At 43.4% G+C, this 18,930-nt stretch overlaps 5 protein-coding genes across 5 annotated transcripts; all 5 read left to right on the forward strand.

Annotated features, from left to right (window-relative positions):
* Positions 1 to 8,821: 8,821 nt before the first annotated feature.
* K441DRAFT_450926 (HET-domain-containing protein) lies at positions 8,822 to 10,290 on the forward strand (the record flags this gene model as incomplete). The annotated part of the gene is made up of 2 exons (XM_067641693.1): positions 8,822 to 9,788; positions 9,842 to 10,290. Coding segments are annotated over 2 exons (1,416 nt in total), but the record flags the coding sequence as incomplete, so codon positions are not given.
* A 143-nt stretch (positions 10,291 to 10,433) lies between these two features.
* On the forward strand, positions 10,434 to 10,955 carry K441DRAFT_421106 (uncharacterized protein; the record flags this gene model as incomplete). Its single annotated transcript, XM_067641542.1, has 1 exon — positions 10,434 to 10,955. A coding segment is annotated over one exon (522 nt), but the record flags the coding sequence as incomplete, so codon positions are not given.
* A 171-nt stretch (positions 10,956 to 11,126) lies between these two features.
* On the forward strand, positions 11,127 to 11,729 carry K441DRAFT_420944 (ankyrin; the record flags this gene model as incomplete). The annotated part of the gene is made up of 1 exon (XM_067641541.1): positions 11,127 to 11,729. A coding segment is annotated over one exon (603 nt), but the record flags the coding sequence as incomplete, so codon positions are not given.
* Positions 11,730 to 14,039: 2,310 nt separating this feature from the next.
* Positions 14,040 to 14,198, forward strand: K441DRAFT_502979 (uncharacterized protein; the record flags this gene model as incomplete). The annotated part of the gene is made up of 1 exon (XM_067642029.1): positions 14,040 to 14,198. A coding segment is annotated over one exon (159 nt), but the record flags the coding sequence as incomplete, so codon positions are not given.
* A 2,439-nt stretch (positions 14,199 to 16,637) lies between these two features.
* K441DRAFT_685319 (uncharacterized protein) lies at positions 16,638 to 18,694 on the forward strand (the record flags this gene model as incomplete). Its single annotated transcript, XM_067651867.1, has 7 exons — positions 16,638 to 16,909; positions 17,075 to 17,103; positions 17,265 to 17,416; positions 17,572 to 17,987; positions 18,077 to 18,185; positions 18,222 to 18,493; positions 18,544 to 18,694. 7 exons carry the CDS (start codon positions 16,638 to 16,640, stop codon positions 18,692 to 18,694), a joined length of 1,401 nt encoding a protein of 466 aa, XP_067507142.1.
* Positions 18,695 to 18,930: the final 236 nt, after the last annotated feature.

Raw genomic sequence — 18,930 nt, forward strand, 5'->3', positions numbered from 1 at the left:
GGTATTATCTAGCTAAGCTAGGTATTTAGTATCCAATTAATTAAATATACTGTAGCTCTAATAATCTCTAGCTAGAGCTCTTTTAGTAATTAAGCTTCGATTCGTATATAACGAGACTTAATAATAATTACCCCCCTAAAATATTTAGTAGAACCGTTCTAAGACTTTATATATAGAGCCGATTACTCTACTATAATTCTTTTTTAGTTTATCTAACTATAGAAGTCGCTACTAAGGGAGGTCTTACTATTAACTCAGATAACTATAATCTTCTAATTATATTAACGCTTTACCCTATTTAAATATCGTATAATTGCTTATATTAATAATAACTTTTAGGCAAAGGTCTCCACCTTATTTATTTATAGAAATTTATTATAAAAATATATCGTCTATTTATAACCGTTATACGCCACAATCTCCTAGAATAAGTTAATATGCACTTAATAGAAGGGCCTTATTACCTTATTAGTAGGTGCTCTTCTTAATATAATTTCGTAAGCCTTGCTAATAGTATAGGATTTATATTTAATTGTCGCTAGTCCTTAAAGCTTTACACTACCTACCTTCTAAGGTAGATACTTAATCGCGTTAGGTCCTATATAACCTAGTCTCTTATACTAGAGCCTTCCTACTACTTCTTAATTAGAAAGGGGGTCTCGCAATTAGATTATAAATAAGGCTTTTAGCTTATTATATTTAAGCGTATTTTAGTTATAATATCGCCCGCAATAGGCGAATGTCTTATAATCGTCTTTATAATATAGTAGGTTCTTTTTATTATCCCACTATATATTTTTATTGTTAAACCTATCTAGATAGGCCAAATTTGTATAGAACGCTGGTATATATACTATATTAGCCAGTAGGATCCTCTTAGGGCCTACTAGCGTCTAAATTATAACTACTGCTATCTTTATACCCTTAACTAGATCTAGGCCTGTTCTAGCGTATATAAAGTTATTACTTAGTTAGAGCTTATTAACGAATCTTAATTAATTATTAATAACGTATATTATAATTCCGTTATTAAGAATAATGCTATCGCGTAGTTTATAGTTAAAACCTATATTATAGGCGCCTATTTAGTATACAGCAAAGATACTATAGTTATCTTCCTTTTAATTTCCGTCTGGGTTTTATATAGCTTCCTTTTATAGAGCTTTTTTGCCTAAAGCCTCCTTTCTTATTTTTTTAATCTTTAACTTAGTCTAATCTAATGCGCTTATAATCCTTTCCTTAACTTTTATAGCTGTAGCTTTATTAGATTTCCAATCCTTTAATTAAACCGATTTATTAATATAAGGATAATCCGGAAACTAGTAAATATCTCCATAGTAGCACGTTAGGGTATCTTTCTTCTTTAACGTCCTAGATGGTGTAGTAGGGACCTTATCCTTAGAAGCCTTGTCCTTAGGAGCCTCGTCTTTATAAGATCTGTTAATTAACTCGCCCTAGAAGCCTACTGTATTAGCGCTAAGTTAATCCCTTCTCTTTTAGGCAGTCTCTATTCGTTAATAGTTCCGATATATTTTAACTAGTTAATCTATAGATATTATCTAGTTACTAGCCTAGTTATGTTTATTAAATTCAACCCTCCACGTCAAAGCCTAGTTTAGTAATGCTGGCTCTATAGCTAGCAGAAAGTCTCTAATCACTTAGTTGCCGTTTACGTCTAGCAATTTAATCTTTTTGCAGTCGTTATATATCTTCTCCTACTGCTATAGCCAGGCCTTAAAGTTCTAGTTTTTTAGGCCCTTTTTAACCTTGGCATATTAAGTAGATAGGTACAGCTTACGTGCTATATCAATAGGGGCAACCCTCTCCTTAAGAGCCACTAGGGTGTTATATACTAAGTCAATACCTAGTATATAGGTATTAAGGTTTCTAGCCACTATACTAGTAATATAGCTTTATAGGGAGGTTAAAGCTGCCTTCTACTTTTTATATTCCTTTTTTACTATCTTATACCTCTTACGGAGAATTTAAAGCTCGTCCTTCTTATCCTTAGAGAGAGCTATATATAAGGTCGTTCCTGTCTTTATATCTTAAGGCCTAGGAAAGACTGGTTTAAGCAAATAGGGCAACTAATCCTATTTAGTTAAGGGGTTAACGTATTCCTATACGTCTTCTATTTAAGCTTAAAGCCTAATAAGGTCGATCTATTTGTCCCAATCGGCTTAGTTTAATAATATCACCGTCATAGTAATAGCTTAGGTAGCTTAAGAAGTTATATTAAAAGGTGCTTATAAAGACAAATAAAGTATTTAATAAGGGATAGGGTCAATTAAATTAATAGGTGTAATATGGCAAGTCACCCAGGCTTATAACTATTAATTAGTAGTCCGTGCACTAATTATAAGGTAAGATTAAGAACTCTATCTATTTAAACTATAAAGGAAAAAGACTATATATATATGAGGTAGTACCCCCTACAGGGGTCCCTAGAGAATTGGTAAAACTAAATTAAAACCAGGTCGAGATAAATCTAAAGCTGATGTCTAATAGTACCCGTTACGGTCAATAGGTCCCTACTACACCATCTAGGACGTTAAAGAAGAAAGATACCCCGATATGCTACTGCGGAGATGTTTATTAGTTTCCGGATTGTCCTTATATTAACAAATCGGTTTAATTAAAGGATTAGAAATCTAATAAAGCCACAGCTATAAAAGTTAAGGAAAGGATTATAAGCGTATTAGATTAGACTAAGTTAAAGATTAAGAAGATAAGAAAGGAGGCTTTAGGCAAGAAAGCTTTATAAAAGGAAGCCGTACAGAACCTAGACGGAAGTTAAAAGGAAGATAACTATAGTATCTTTACTATATACTAAGTAGGCGCCTATAACGTAGGTTCTAACTACAAGCTATATAATAGCGTTATTCTTAATAACGGAACTATAATATACGTTATTAATAATTAATTGAGATTTATTAATAAGCTCTAACTAAGTAATAACTTTATATACGCTAGAACAGGCCTAGATCTAGTTAAGGGTATAGAAACAATAGTAGTTACGATCTAGACGCTAGTAGGCCCTAAGAGGATCCTACTAGCTAATGTAGTATATGTACCAGCGTTCTATACGAATTTGGCCTATCTAGATAGGTTTAACGATAAGAACATATAGTAGGATAATGAAAAGAACCTACTATATTACAAAGACAATTATAAGACATTTACCTATTATAGGTGACATTATAACTAAAATATACTTAAATATAATGAGCTAAAAGCCTTATTTGCAATCTAATCGTAAGACCCCCTTCCTAATTAAGAAGTAGTAGGAAGGCTCTAGTATAAGAGACTAGGTTATATAGGACCTAACGCGATTAAGTATCTACCTTAGGAGGTAGGTAGTATAAAGCTTTAAGGACCAGCAACAATTAAATGTAAATCCTATACTGTTAGCAAGGCTTACAAAATTGTATTAAAAAGAGTACCTACTAATAAGGTAATAAGGCCCTTCTACTAAGTACATATTAACTTATTCTAGGAGATTGTGGCGTATAACGGTTATAAATAAACGATATATTTCTATAACGAATTTCTACAAATAAATAAGGTGGAGACCTTTACCTAAAAGTCGTTGTTAACGTAAGCAATTATACAATATTTGAATAGGGTAAAGCGTTAATATAATTAGAAGATTATAGTTATCCAAGTCAATGGCGAGACCTCTCTTAGTGGCGACTTCTATAGTTAGATAAACTAAGAAGGAATTATGGTAGAGCAATTGGCTCTATATATAAAGTCTTAAAACAGTTCTGCTAAACGTTTTAAGGGGGTAATTATTATTAAGTCTTATTATATATAAATTAAAGCTTAATTACCAGAAGAGCTCTAGCTAGAGATTATTAGAGCTATAGTATATTTAATTAATCGGACACTAAACGCCCAGCTTAGCTAGATAACACCTTTTAAGAAGCTTTAGTTAGCACTAAGGCTCTCGCCATTAAAGCTAAATATAGCTTATCTATATATATACGGCTATAGAGCTTACCTACTTAAATACAACCTCCTACGCACTTAAAAGCTTAAGCTAAAAGCTTATATTAGATACCTAGTTAGGTACTAGTTAATAAATATCTTTAGGGTTTATATACCTAGCGAAAAAAGGTAATTTAAATAAAAAACGTAATATTTAATAAGCAGTTGCTCTATAACAATAGTTAGCTAAATCTTATAAATCTACTTTAAAAACGCGCTAATTAAATTTTAGAGGTAATTAATGTGTCGCATATTAATAGGACGCTTTAGGAAAAGCTTAATAAAACATTAAATAAGGATAATAAGACTTTAGATAAGATTTAAGTGGAAAATAGTAGAAATTAATAGGTAGATTTTAGTGGAAATTAAAACTAAGCGACTAATTAAGATAATAATGTAGTAAGCTTATAAACCTTAAAGGATAATTTCCTACCTACCCTTCCTACCCCAGATAAGATGCTAGAACCTCAGTTAATTCCTACTAAAGAATTCTTAAGCTCCTTAGCTCCCTCTACTTATTAATAACTATATTATAAATATGTACCTATAGAGGATAACTTAAAGAATAAAGATGGCGCAGCCGTTAAGGAAGATAATATTATAAAAGGTAAATAATTAAGAAGGCTACCTAAACAATATATAGCTTATTTAACTTACCTTAAGGAGATAAATAGCTTTAAAGCGCTTTAGGCAGCCTTTTATATAGGCCTAAAATATTATAGGAAAATCTATCGCGATAAGCTATTACCTCCGCCTAAGAACTGGAAGGAGCCTATAAGACACTAGTATAGGGAAGATTTCCTTACTACTACTATAAAAGAGTACACTAACCTAAAGGGTTATAAAACATTTAAGGTTGTAGATAAAACTTCGTTAGTTAAAATAGTGCCTACTACCTAGAGATTTACTTATAAAATGGACACTAATAGATATCTAACGAAGTTTAAGGCACAACTTTGTATAAGAGGCGATCTATAAGAGTTAATATATAAGGATACCTATATAGTAACTCTAGCAGCTAAGGTCTTTAGGGCTCTTATAGCAGTTATCGCAGCATTTAATTTAGATGTTTAGTAGGGTAATACTATTAACGCGTTTACAAACAGCTTAATTAACAAAATAGTCTATATTAAATGTCTAGATAGATTTACTATTAAGGGCAAATATCTACTACTACGTAGAGCTTTCTACGGACTTTAATAATCGCTATATCTCTAGTATAATAACTTAAGTCAGAAACTAACTAAATTAGAGTTAAAGCCTATTAGCGGAGAGCTGTGTCTCTACTACAATAATCAGCTAATTATGTTCTTCTATGTGGATAATATCTATGCCGTAAGTACTAAGGGGAACTAATTAGAGCTTCTAAGCTTTAAGACTGCGCTTATAAAGAAATATAAGATAAAGGACCTAGGTAAACTATCCTAATTCCTAAGAATTTAAGTCTTAAGAGATAGGAGTTAGAGGAAGCTATGGCTCTATTAAGACTCCTATATTAAGAAGATCGCTAATAACTTTTATTTAACTAATATGCGCTTAGTTAGTATACCTATAAGCACTAACGGGCTCCTACTAAACCCAGAGAAAGCTTTAAATTAAGACACCTATATCTACTAGAGGATAATTAGATTACTTCTCTATATGACCTATATTATAAGACCTAATATAGCTTAAGCTTTAAGCAAGCTGTTAGAATTTCTATAAAATCCCTTACCCCTCTATAACGCCGTAGCTCGTTAAGTAATTACCTACCTCTATTAGACAAGGACTTTTGTAATTAAATACTTAGGATATAGTATAGAGAGTTAAGTCTTTACGGAAGTAAGTGACGCAGCGTTTAAAGATAATTTAATAAGTAAACGTAGTACGGAAGGATATCTATTTACTCTATTTAAGGGACTAATTAACTAGCGCTCTATTAAGTAGACGTTAGTAATAAAGTTAAGTACTAAGGTAGAGCTTATAGCTCTATTATATATAGATACGGAATTAATCTAGTAGAGTCACTTCTTTAAAGAAATTGGATTAACCTTAGATAATAGGTAGATAATTAACTATAATAATCTATAGACGATTTAACTGCTTATAAAAGACGGACTAAAGCTATCTATAAAGCTTTAATATATTAATATATACCACCACTAGTTACGTTAAGAGGTACGTAATAATTAAATTAAGATTAATTGGACGCCTACTGTAGTAATAGTAGCAGATAGACTAACTAAAGCTCTACTAAGGTAAAAGCATAAGATATTTATTTATTAATTAAACCTAGTTAATATTAAGGAGAGGATCTAAATTAATAAAGGTAAATTTAACTTAACACTATACTAAGACTTATAATATAGCTTTAACCTATAGGATAGCTTAAAGCTAGGGGGGTATGTTAACTATAACGGGTACTATCAGACATTAGCTTTAGATTTATCTCAACCTAGTTTTAATCTAGTTTCACCAATTCTCTAGGGACCCCTATAGGGGGTACTACCTCATGTATATATAGTCTTTTTCCTTTATAGTTTAAATAGACAGAGTCCTTAATCTTACCTTACAATCGGTGCACGGACTACCGATCGACAGGACCTTGTCCTTAGGAGCCTTGTCCTTAGGAGCCTCGTCTTTACGAGATCCGTCAATCGACTCGCCCTGGAAGCCCACTGCATTGGCGCTGAGTTGATCCCTTCTCTTTTGGGCAGTCTCTATTCGTCGATAGTTCTGATATATTTCGACCAGTCGATCTATGGATATCATCTGGTCACTGGCCCAGTCGTGTTTGTCGAATTCGACCCTCTACGTCAAAGCCTAGTTTGGTGATGCTGGCTTTACAGCCAGCAGAAAGTCTCTAATCGCTCGGTCGCCGTTTACGTCTGGCAATTTGATCTTTTTGTAGTCGTTGTATGTCTTCTCCCACTGCTGTAGCCAGGCCTCAAAGTTCTGGTTCTTTGGGCCCTTTTTGACCTTGGCATATTAAGTGGATAGGTACAGCTCACGTGCTGTATCGGTAGGGGCAACCCTCTCCTTAAAAGCCACCAGGGTGTCGTATACCGAGTCGATACCCAGTATGTAGGTGTTAAGGTTCCTGGCCACTACACCAGTGATATAGCTTCGTAGGGAGGTNAAAGCTNCCTTCTNCTTCTTNTATTCCTTCTNTACTNTCTTATACCTCTNACGGAGAATTNAAAGCTCGTCCTTCTCGTCCTCAGAGAGAGCTGCATATAAGGTCGTTCCTGTCTTCACATCTTAAGGCCTAGGAAAGACTAGTTCAAGCAAACGGGGCAACTGATCCTATTTGGTTAAGGGGTCGACGTATTCCCATACGTCTCCTGTTCGAGCTCAAAGCCTGATGAGGTCGATCCATTCGTCCCAATCGGCTTGGTTCGATAATATCACCGTCGTGGTGACAGCTTGGGTAGCTTGAGAAGTCATATTGAAAGGTGCTTGTAAGGACAAATAAAGTATTTAATAAGGGATAGGGTCAATCAAATCAATAGGTGCAATATGGCAAGTCACCCGGGCTCATAACTGTCGATCGGTAGTCCGTGCACCGATTGTAAGGTAAGATTAAGGACTCTGTCTATTCAAACTATGAAGGAAAAAGACTATATATACATGAGGTAGTACCCCCCACAGGGGTCCCTAGAGAATCGGTGAAACTAGATTGAAACCAGGTCGAGACAAATCTGAAGCTGATGTCTGACAGTACCCGTCACGGTCGACACTTCCTCTGCGCTCCTCCCAACGTCGCCGCAATCTTTTATATAATCGCCGTCTCAAAAATAGCGGACAAACTGCACCAACGCGGAGCAATGGTGGCGCTCCAGGCCATCAGTCTTCGTGGGGCTGATGCTTGTCAAGTACTGTAAGAGCAATGGCGTAAGGCACGTTTTTGGGCATTGCGGGGTGCGCGGGGAATGTGCCTGCATCATTGGCCTACCAGGCGAATAATATTCGAGAGCAGAGTACTCGAGCGTAAGTTTTCTTGTAGATCCATCGCCCCTTCAATGAGAGGGCTGGCCAAATATCACCGCTAGAATTGATGCCGAATGCTTTAGTGTTGCATCCGGCTTGCAGGTTTGCTTCGGGGCAATTGGGGGCGTCATCACAGCCAATGTGTTTTTGCAGAGGGGTGCCGAAATATCCGACTGGTATCTAGGCCTCTTGGTATATATAAGGGCGAGGATACTCTACGCGTTAGCGTGTAGTTTGGCATTATTCGCGACGTTAATCTCTACGCGACTAATTAACGCTATTTTCAAGATAGGACGCCGCTAGAGAAGCCGCGCCCTCGGGGGGGTTCCTATTTTTTATATATACGCAGACGTAGACTGGGGAGGAGAGGTAAAGAAAGTATACCTACCCTACCTACCGACCGCTTAGCGAGCGGATAAGTGACCTTACCGCATAGGGTAAATATATAGGCGCACGGCTAGGCCAATAGGCCAATAGTACGCGCGCATCAGCGGCTCGATCAGCGGGGGTAAGATATTCGAATATGTCCACGGCTTGGCTGCAGTCTTGCCCGTGGACATTCGCGAATGTCGACGGGGGTTTGTTAGTGTCACGTGCGGCTCAGCGACTCAGCGGGCGCTCAGCCGAGCCGTGAACACCAATGTATCCGAAGACTATCCGGATAGTCTCAGGATACTATCAGCTGATAGGTCTATTATCCGAGAGGGCTCAGCCTATTCTCCGCAAGTCTGGACGGCGGCACTGAAACATGGCCTTAATCCAGACAGTTACGCATGGTATCTTCAACCAACGAGGCGAGTTGTTGTATTTGCGTCTATCTAGTGAATGTCCCTCTTTTAAACTTCCCAAAATCTAGGCATAAATGCGTCTTTTGGAAGTCAAAAACCACGACGAATTCAGCCTGACTGAGTTTGTTGGCGACAATGTTCCTGGGTATGCGATACTTTCACATACTTGGGGAGATGATAGCGAAGAGGTCACCTTCAAAGACCTGGCGGAGGGTGGTGGCAAGAGCAAAGCTGGCTATAGTAAGATCCGGTTCTGTGGAGAACAAGCTGCTAGCGACGGCCTACAATACTTCTGGGTGGACACTTGTTGCATCGATAAATCAAGCAGCACCGAGCTTACAGAAGCTATCAACTCCATGTTTCGCTGGTACCGTGCGGCAGCTAAATGCTACGTGTACTTGTCAGATGTTTCGATACGTGACCATGATGCGAACGAACAGTTCTCCCAGTTCACGTTGGAATCAGCTTTTCGGAAAAGTAGATGGTTTACTCGGGGCTGGACGCTTCAAGAGCTTATTGCTCCGGTGTCAGTCGAGTTCTTTTCCCTAGAGTGTAAGCGACTAGGTGACAAGAAATCGCTGGAGCGACAAATTCACGAGATAACGGGGACCTCTATTGAAGCTCTTCAAGGAAGCCCTCTATCTCATTTCGCCGTTTCTGAGCGAATGTCATGGGCAGAAAATCGGAAGACTAAGCGCGAAGAAGATAGCGCGTACTCTTTAATGGGCATTTTCGACATCTACATGTCGCCCATCTATGGCGAAGGGAGGAAGAATGCGTTCATTCGGCTCCAGGAGAAGATCGACAAGCGTTTAAAGGATGACCAATACCTTCGAGATCTCTTCGTTACTGATCCGCATGAAGACTCTCTAGCGAAGAAGCAGAAGGCAATTAGCTGGTTATATTCCGGGACCCACGATGAAACTCACACTGCTGTGCAAGCTCGGAGGCAACAGCACACCGGCCAGTGGTTCTTGTACAAAGTCAATAACTGGATCACTGCGAAGTTGCGAACCCCGATTGTCTGGTGCCGTGGCATCCGTAAGTCAGATTATCTTCTATGCATGCATACGTCCGTTAATTTGTGCAACTAGCTGGTGTTGGGAAGACTATCCTGATGTCTTCTGCTATCGACCACCTAATTGGAAACGCGGCACTGTACGGCCTGCATGCCGTTGCATATATATACTTCAACTACAAGCAACGGGACGCCCAGTCCATTGAAAATGTCTTAGCTAGTCTGCTTGTTCAGCTCTTCGAACAGGTTCCTGCTTGTCAAGTGCAGGTGGCTGAGCTCTATGACAAGAGTGGCGAGGGCAAGCGGAAGGCTAGTTTTGATGATGTATTCAGCTTACTCCTCACTATCTCGCGGTCTTATAGACTTTCAATAGTCTTCGATGCTCTGGATGAAGCATCTGCTAAGACACGGACCGCGCTGATTCAACTTCTGCCAAAGTTCGAGCTGAGCAAACTCTTCGTGCTCATCTCCTCCAGACCAGACGTGGACCTCAGGTTGCTTGCTAAATTGATACTAACGGAAGATATCATTGCGAATAACCGCGATATTGAGATCTATGCGCGTGCTCGTTTGGAAGAGAGTCAAGAAGTTCTTGACATTCTGTTGCACTCAGCAGNCATGTGAGTAGCCACTTGCAGACTAATCATACACTGCTGAAACGAGCAAGGTTCCTCCTGGTCGTGTTCCAGATTGAATACATTTGTCAGCAGACGAGCGCCAGAGAGATGCTGCACGCTTCCCGCACCTTGCCCTCAGAGGCAGCATCAATATACGCTCAAACGCTTGAGCAAATCGATGCACAGTCTAAGAGCCAGAGCAAGCTAGCGAGGAAGATTCTCTGCTGGCTCGTATTGGCCAAAGAGACGCTTAAATTGGTGGAGCTGCTTGATGCGATCGCAATTGAGCTTAGAGCGACATCTCTGGACCCATTGAATCAGCGAAGCCCTGCCGTGCTTGTCAAAGTCTGCCGAGGGCTCGTGGTTGTGGACAATGAAAGCACTATCCGGCTTGCTCACTTGACAGTTCAAGAGTTCTTGATCACAAACCTGCCGGAGCTGCGATTAATGAGACGAGAGATCGTTGTGGCTTGCGTGACATACATATCCTTCGAAAGCTTTCGTGAAGGACCAACGCAATCGGCCGAAATCTTTGAGAAGCGCCAAGATGACTTTCCCTTTTATGAGTATGCGTGCTACAACCTAGCGAAGCACGTCTTCGACGCCGAGCTCGATGAGAACTTACTGCAGATTCTGCTATCGTTCGTATCGAATATTCCAGTAGCGCAATCTTACTTGCAGATGATATTCTCCCAACGGGGCCACCTATGCTTTCACTCTGTTTTTCCAAAGGTGGCATACCCACTTCATGTCGCCACTACCCTCGGATGTACTCCACTCGTTGAAAGGCTCCTCATGGATCACTCGGCTGAGATCAACGCAGAGGACAGCCACTCACGTACGCCTCTACTGTGGGCTATCAAAGAAGGCTATGAGGAAATAGTATACACACTATTGAAGCATGGTGCAAACGTAGGCACTGAGCCTGAAAGTGCTTTAAACTGTGCTGCTAGACTGCAGCGCGACTACATCGTTCGACTGCTCCTGGAGAGCTCGATGAACGTGGCTGCGGACCAACCGTGTCCGGAACGCGATCTTCTAGTCGCAGCTATGACCGGAGATGCTGACACGGTCAGCAAGCTGCTGCAATCAGGAGTCAAGCCTGACGTGACCGATATCGATGGCGGTACTGCTCTGCAATGGGCGTCATGGTACGGACATGCCGATGTAGTACGTCGTTTACTTGCCCATGGCGCCAATGTCGAGGCTCGCGACAAGAATGGCAGAAGAGCAATTCATGAAGCCTGCGAGAAAGGAAACCTTACGGTCATCATACTGCTTATCGCCGCAGATGCCGATATCGAAGCCAAAGATGGATTTGGTTTCACCGCACTGCATCGCGCTGCTTTGTCGCATGATGCAGGTGTCGCGCATATGCTCTTGGATCATGAAGCAGATATCACGGCGGAGCTAACACCTAAAGACCCAAATAAGGCACCCAAGCATGGTCAGACGCCATTTCACGTCGCGGTTGGTTCTGGCAATCTAGCGATGGCGAAGTTGTTGATCGCGCGGGGCTTTGACTTGTCTCGCTTTACACTAAATCAGGTGTCGTATTTCAAACCTATCGACTGGAAGAAATTACGCGAGATAGACAAAGTAATTGAAGAGGGGCATAGGAAGCAGGTTAAGATTCACACCATGGCGGAGCTATTGTTGTGATGGGAGATGATGATGGGTAGCTGCGGTACGTCCCTTCCGAAAATCTTATCCATTGTATTGTGCTTTAGAGTCTAGAAAAGCGCCTTGGCTGACTTCTTGCACCGGGCGTGCTGACTTCTTGTCGTTGTTCTTGCTGCAGTGCTGACGATCTTCCATAAATGGGCGATAGCTAGGCGGATAAGGCGACGCGTCGTTGAGGGTCTGGAGGGCTTCAGGTACACGTATTAGATGCGCTGCATGAGGCTTGAAGGATTTTGGGGGTTTCGGGGGGACACAGCCCTTGCATTACGCTTTTTTTTTGTTGAGATCAAGCTAATATCAGAATAGAGAAGACTCGTTAATGCGAAAGGGAGAAAGGGCGGGCTATGCCCGCTTTGACTGGTGGCTTGTCCACTTTGATGGTCATGTCAGCATGCACTCCGCCTCTTAAGAGCTGGGTCCGCCTCGTCCAAGCCGCCTCGGCTGATGGTCTGTCTCGAGGCTTTGCCCTCCCTTGCCCTCCCTTACATACAGCCAATTAGCGAAAGCTGTGACTCGCCCTTTTTATGCCCTAAACTAAAAGATATGGTTCGCTTGTTTCTAGTTGAAATTGTACAAGGGGGTAACACGTACGGGGCAGACGCCCTCCCTGCTAGTATGCCAGCAGAATAATACAGCCCAACCATTTTGCAAGGGCTCGCTTATTTTGAAAACATACTATGGAGGGCGTCTGCCCCGTTCGTGGTAACCCCTTGTAAGATGGCATGGTGCCCCACGACGCCCTATTTTGAGAGCCTGACTCTGATCACTAAGTTACTTCTATATAACATCAAGCGCATGCCAACTCCCTGACTACCACGCTGAATTGCTCGACCTTTTGTCTGTCAATTCCTATATAAAGCTAATACCGCTAACGAGGGTAGTAAGTCTGCCAAGAATATAGCCATGTCTCTCGAATTTTCACAGTCAAGCTCTGACTTGGCAATAGATGCTAACCTTCTCAATAAGCAGAGTCCCGAATACATATATAACCCTGCACTTTATCCATCATACCCTCAGAGGGTCTTCCAACTTGAGCATAGCCCCTGCCTCCTTGGGCATTTTTCAGCTCGAAACCCATGTACCCATACAGGGTGCCGTATTGCTTCTAGAGGGTGGGAATAGTGTCTCATATTATTGCTGCGAACGCTTGCGGGTCAAAAGATTGAGAGACTAACGTCCCGTAGGGACGACACATTTCTGGAGCTAAATAATCACTTCGAGTCACTATATCAACAACTCGCTGACGATGAGCCTCATATAACCGGGGCATTTAACCTCAGCACAGCCTCTGAAAGCCTGAAGCGGGAAAAATCTGCAGACCAAGCTCTTCTTCCTGGTGACCACCTCACCTTATTCAACGATGATACCAACATCAACTTCAGCGCGTCCAGAAATTCGTCTTCACGAATCGGGTTGCTCTGGCCTGAAGTAAATTTGCTCCTTCAAAACTCCGGAACCGCCAATGACATCCTCGCGGGACTACCCTGTCCACACATTTCAAGGCAACTATTATCCCGTTGGCAGTAATCTCATGTTTAGCTGGTACTGACCTTGAACAGCCATACACCATACTCAACAGGCATGACAGATACCACCTGTCTGAATGCTTTGCCTGGGGAGGAGACGCATTTAATCAGCACGACTATGAACCCGGAAAATCTTTTTAGGTATTTACCTCCTCCGATATGTCGTCACATCGATCTGATCAGCGGCTTCAGTCATGACACTATGCCCAGCAGCATTAATTCCGGCGACCGAGGGAGTCGCGGCTCGTCACCATCAATATACTCACAATCCGATATCCTTGAACTGCAGCGAATTTCTGCTGTCTCTAAGCAAGCCTTTGGCGAGGAGAATTTTGACAACTCTTCTACAACCCTAGTAACGCTGAACCCACTCGTAGGTCTATTACCAGTCCAACACCGCACCATTGCTCCTAAATCTGGACCTTCCACACCTTCATAACAGACCCGATTCCAATGCCCTGAGCTATCTTGTGGTCGCTCTTTCAACCGCCCCACCGATAGAGAGCGCCATATGGGGATCCATAGCAAGGAGCGGAAGTTTGCATGCCTAGAGCTAGGATGTGGGAAGCGTTTCTACCGCAAAGACAAGCTTACGGACCATTCTCGACGAGGGCATCGAAATCGCAAGCAAACTTGCATTTGCATGGCTGATAGATCCGGAGAGGTAAGTTTCAGGCCTCATTCGAGGCTATGAGATGAGAGATTAACAACTTATGCTAGGCTGCTTAACGATCTGCCTCCCTGGAGTCTTGTAGGCACCAACGGATTTCTAAAGGAGCTCTTCAGAAGAGAAAAATATTTCTCAACCTTGACTACTTGAACGTATTTAGTTCTGAGGTTGGCAGTGTTTTTAAATCGTTTTATGACTTCCTTTTCCGTGTTAATCGTTGGACACTTTCCTAGTAGATATGTCTCTTCAACAGACCTGGTTAGCCGTCTGCATATACGCATCAGTACGGAGACGTGTTGCATTCCTATTGGAGATTTTTGTCTTCTCATCCATGTTGGTGGGTATGTATTTGTGATAGGCTTACAAGATCTTTCGGAATGTTCTGAAGAGGAGACAGCATTTAAGACGATGGGAGGTAAATCTCCATCATGAAATTAGGATTAGTTTCTCATCCAATCACGAAGTCCTTTGACTGTCCGTATTCAAAGATTTGAGAGAAATTCATACTGACCTAGAGCCATGTGAAAGGATGTCCAACGGGAGAACCGTCCAAGGCTCGCTGGTCCCAATTTCTTTGTTCAGGATAGAGTCCCCTCGCACTACAAGTCAATACTAGCAGGAAAGATAAGAGGTACGCAATGGAACTTCGTTATCGGATTCACCACGCTGCTGCCAAACGGTTAGGGCAGCTTTCCTCCTACATATATGACTCCACGGTGCGTTTTCGACCAGGCAGGTTTCTGGGCCTTGGATACTGTGGTGCAAGTTCACCGAGAGAAGAATTCGTGCAGGATTAGTCTTGGAGGGTTCGTTGATTACTAAATTCTGTCCAGGTTGAGATACCTGTGAATGTCCCTTGCTCTTTCTAGAGCAACTTCATTCATCCAAATTGCTCTGCGGTGACTTTCAAACGCGCCAAGTGTCCCCAGAGATGAAGCAAAGGGTCTTGAGTGCACACCATCTCGATGTTGTCCATCGGTCCAAGTCCTATGAAGAATATGCTAACCATTGGCGTCCCGGTTTCCTTCATTCCTCGCTCGATATACTGATAGATATCAAAGCCATTCTAGGTGTGGAGTTGCCGAGCCACATGTATCCTTGGATTCTCACTGGGGCTCCATATTTGCGGTCTTGGCTCGTTTGTGGCGTCAGTGGCGGCTTGTGGGCGGTTCGTCATGCTTTCGGCGGCTGGGGGCTCTTAGGAAGAAGTTTCCTGGGCTAACTCTCACGGGTTTTGCTATGACATGAGCCGATGCCAAGCTGACGAGAGCGTGTTATCGGACAAGTTACCTGTTGGCGTAAATTCGCAGACTTTAGTCTTGGCACAGGCAAATGATTCTCCACGGCGAAACCACCATTACGACGAGGAAACAAGGATTCTGCCTTTAAATATGCCTATGAGGTATCCGGAGAGTATCAAGTCCTGGGCACACGGCATGTGGGGCAGCGTTGTTGAGGACGGACGGACTTAGCTTCGTGCGAGCGACGAGCGACAGTTCTGGGTACAAGATTAGCAAGAAGTTGATACAAGCTGTGGCACAAGTTAGTCAGAAATGCACAACCCATCAGCCCAGATTTTGCTAAGTAGTGTGTTATTTCCCTTGCGGTCAAGAGAGTCCCAAGAGGGGGAATCGGACACGTTACCCAGCTCTGCTTGGGCCTCTGGGCGAAATTCGGGGAGACCGAAAAACTGCTCTGGGTGGCCTCTAGAACAACGTGATATTAGAGATGGGGTGATTCGCAGAGTGGGTGCTGGGGTGGTTCAACAGGCTGCAAGTGCATGCCAGATACGATACTGTACTCCCTGTATGTAGATGAGACTGGGCATGGCTTTGCGAACCGTTTTTGTGGGGCGGAAACGCCTGATTTCGACAAGGGGACCCCACGCAGACCCTGACCGTCATCCCAGTCCTGCTCTACGCCTAGGCACACGGAACTTGCCCCGGGACCCTGTGCCAGCTTGCGGCCTCTCTAGGCAGTTTAGGCCAGGTCAATCAATTGTATCGTGCAGATGCAACTGGCCGTGGAGCGGCCGGTGCTCCAGAAAGATTGGCACAAAGGCCTGGGCTTCTGCAGGGCGACGTCGTGATTTGCGACTTCAGGTGAATGGGTCTCAGCGATGGGGGAGCAGATCTTGTCCTGGGCCCTGGCGGTCACACCACTAGCAGACTTCACATATTTCTCCGGCTCTCCCTTATTGCCGCCGTTGTTGTCTCCTTCTATCCCACTGTCGACTTGAACCTGATCGTTCACTGCTGTCATATCTAAGCTTTAAACCCAGCTTGTGGACTTCGTTGTCGAGTTTTTCTCTCTGCTTCTTAAATCTCTTCGTTAAACACGCGAGGGGACTCTGCCTCCGAGTGAACTTTGCCGAAGATGGCTTCTACCGGCGTCAACTATGTTTCAAATTTAGGCCCACCTTTGGACAAAAAGACCACTAATAAGGAAAAGAATGCATACGGCTACATGGCACGCTGTGCATCTGGGTCTGTAAAGGTAGTGTACGACTCAACCCACCAGAAGCTCAAACCAAGGCACATTCAGTTGGTTGGTATCGGCGGAACCATTGGTACGGCGCTCTACGTGCAAATCGGTCACGGCTTGCTCAATTGTGGCCCTGCGAGTCTCTTCACGGCATTCACGATCTGGTGCGTACCATCCCAAGTTTTGATACAGTCGAGACATTAGTCGCGGTCGAGTCTTAATCAAGGAAGAGCTGGGGTCAGGAAGCACGGAATGATATTTAGCCCGCGCTGGCTCTGGAACAAAGCCAGTCCGCAAATGAACATGCTCTTATAATATAGTGTAAATAGGTTTACTTTTATCTTCGTAGTCACGCTATGTAGGCTTCAATCTTTTCCTAGACACGCTTTTACCCAAAGCACCGCAGACTACTTGTCAGAAGTACAGTTTATACCTACACATCTATCATGCCTAAAGCACTTCAACTCATTCTCCAAACCAAATGGCCTCAATACTGATAAGATGTGCTCGTTCATTCAGGTATGGCAGAGATGGTCCGCTATCTCTCGGTCTCCTCGCCTTTCATCAGTTTCGCCGGACGATACGTAGACGATGCCTTCGGCGTTGCCGCAGGCTGGAATTTTTTCGTCTTTGAAGCTATACTGGTACCATTTGAAATAGTGGCATGCAATGTAATCATTCACTGTTGAAGCGATGTCGTCCCCGCAGGAGGAACAATTTCGATTGTAATCGTGCTTTATGCGTGAGTCTTTGAAAAGGCCCCTACTTCTCGAACTCCAGAGATTTCTGACATGGCTCCAGCACAATCAATCTGCTGGCCGTGAAGTGGTATGGCGAATCCGAATTCTGGGCCACACTCGGCAAAGTGCTTCTTATCATCGGCCTTATCATTTACACCTTCATCACAGTGCTCGGCGGCGATCCTCTACGCTACTGGAAGAATCCTGGTGCCTTCGCTGAGCTCTACTACCCCGGTAATCTCGGCCGTTTTCTCGGCTTCCTGCAATGCTTGATCCAAGCCTCCTTCACCATCGCCGGGCCAGGCTACGTCTCCGTGGCGGCCGGTGAAGCCGAGAACCCCCGCGCGGTGATGCCGAGAGCGTACAACGTTGTCTTCTACCGACTGACAGCGTTTTTCGTGCTCGGCTCGCTGTGCGCCAGCATCAATGTGCCATACAATGACGCAGAGCCGAAAGCCGCGTTCGCGGGCAGCAAGCTCGGCGCCGCGGCCTCGCCATATATGTCGTCGCCATGAACAGGCTTCAGATCCACGTGCTGCCGGACGTCGTCAACGTCATGGTGCTCGCGTCGGCCTTTTCGGCCGGGAACAGCTATGTCTACTGCGCGTCGCGCTCGCTGTTCGGGCCCGCGCTCGAGGGCAAGGCACCGCGCTTCCTGACCCGCTGCACGCGGCAGGGCGTCCCGATCTACTGTGTGCTGGTCGTGCTGGGCCTGGCTCTGCTCTCGTTCTTGTAGGTCTCGGAGAACGTGGCCATTATGCTGCAGTGGTTCGTGAACCTCGTCACGGCGTCGCAGCTCATCAATTTCAGCGTCATGTGCTTCACGTTCATCCGCTTCAAGAAGGCGTACGATGCGCAAGGCCTTGATCGCAAAACCTCGCCGTATAATGGTTTCTGTCAGCCGTATGCCGCGTGGTACGAACTAACAAGGTGTTTCGTTATGATATTCGTGGGCGGCTATACGGTGTTTTTGAAGGGTAACCGGGACGTGCCGACATTCCTGTTCTCGTAAGTGTTTGAGGGTGATTCTGGCAGGCTTCATTAATGACATGATGCAGGTACACGATGATCTTCGTGTTCCCGGTTCTTTACCTTGGGTGGAAGATCATCAAGAAGACGAAGTTCAAGTCCCCGCTAGAAGCGGATCTGTCCAGGATCCTAAGATTGAAGAGTACACGAGAAAACTTTGTTCCGAAGCCGGATAAGTAAGTCATTCACCAGTGTCTAAGGATCAGGGGGCTGACACAGCAGTCTTGTAGGAACTGGGCCGATAAGTGCTTCAACAAGATTTTCAGCTAATTCCTGGCTTTCACGCAGCCTTCCGGGAGTTGGCGGGAATTTTTTGTAATCTGCACATGCCTGAAATAATCCTGATCCGGAATCGTGGCTTAGAACCTTGATCGCTATATAAGACCACACATGTTATTCAAGGGTCTAAGAAGCCA

The sequence above is a fragment of the Cenococcum geophilum genome (genome assembly GCF_001692895.1).
Source record: "Cenococcum geophilum 1.58 unplaced genomic scaffold K441scaffold_9, whole genome shotgun sequence".
In the NCBI taxonomy this organism is placed as follows: domain Eukaryota; kingdom Fungi; phylum Ascomycota; class Dothideomycetes; order Gloniales; family Gloniaceae; genus Cenococcum; species Cenococcum geophilum.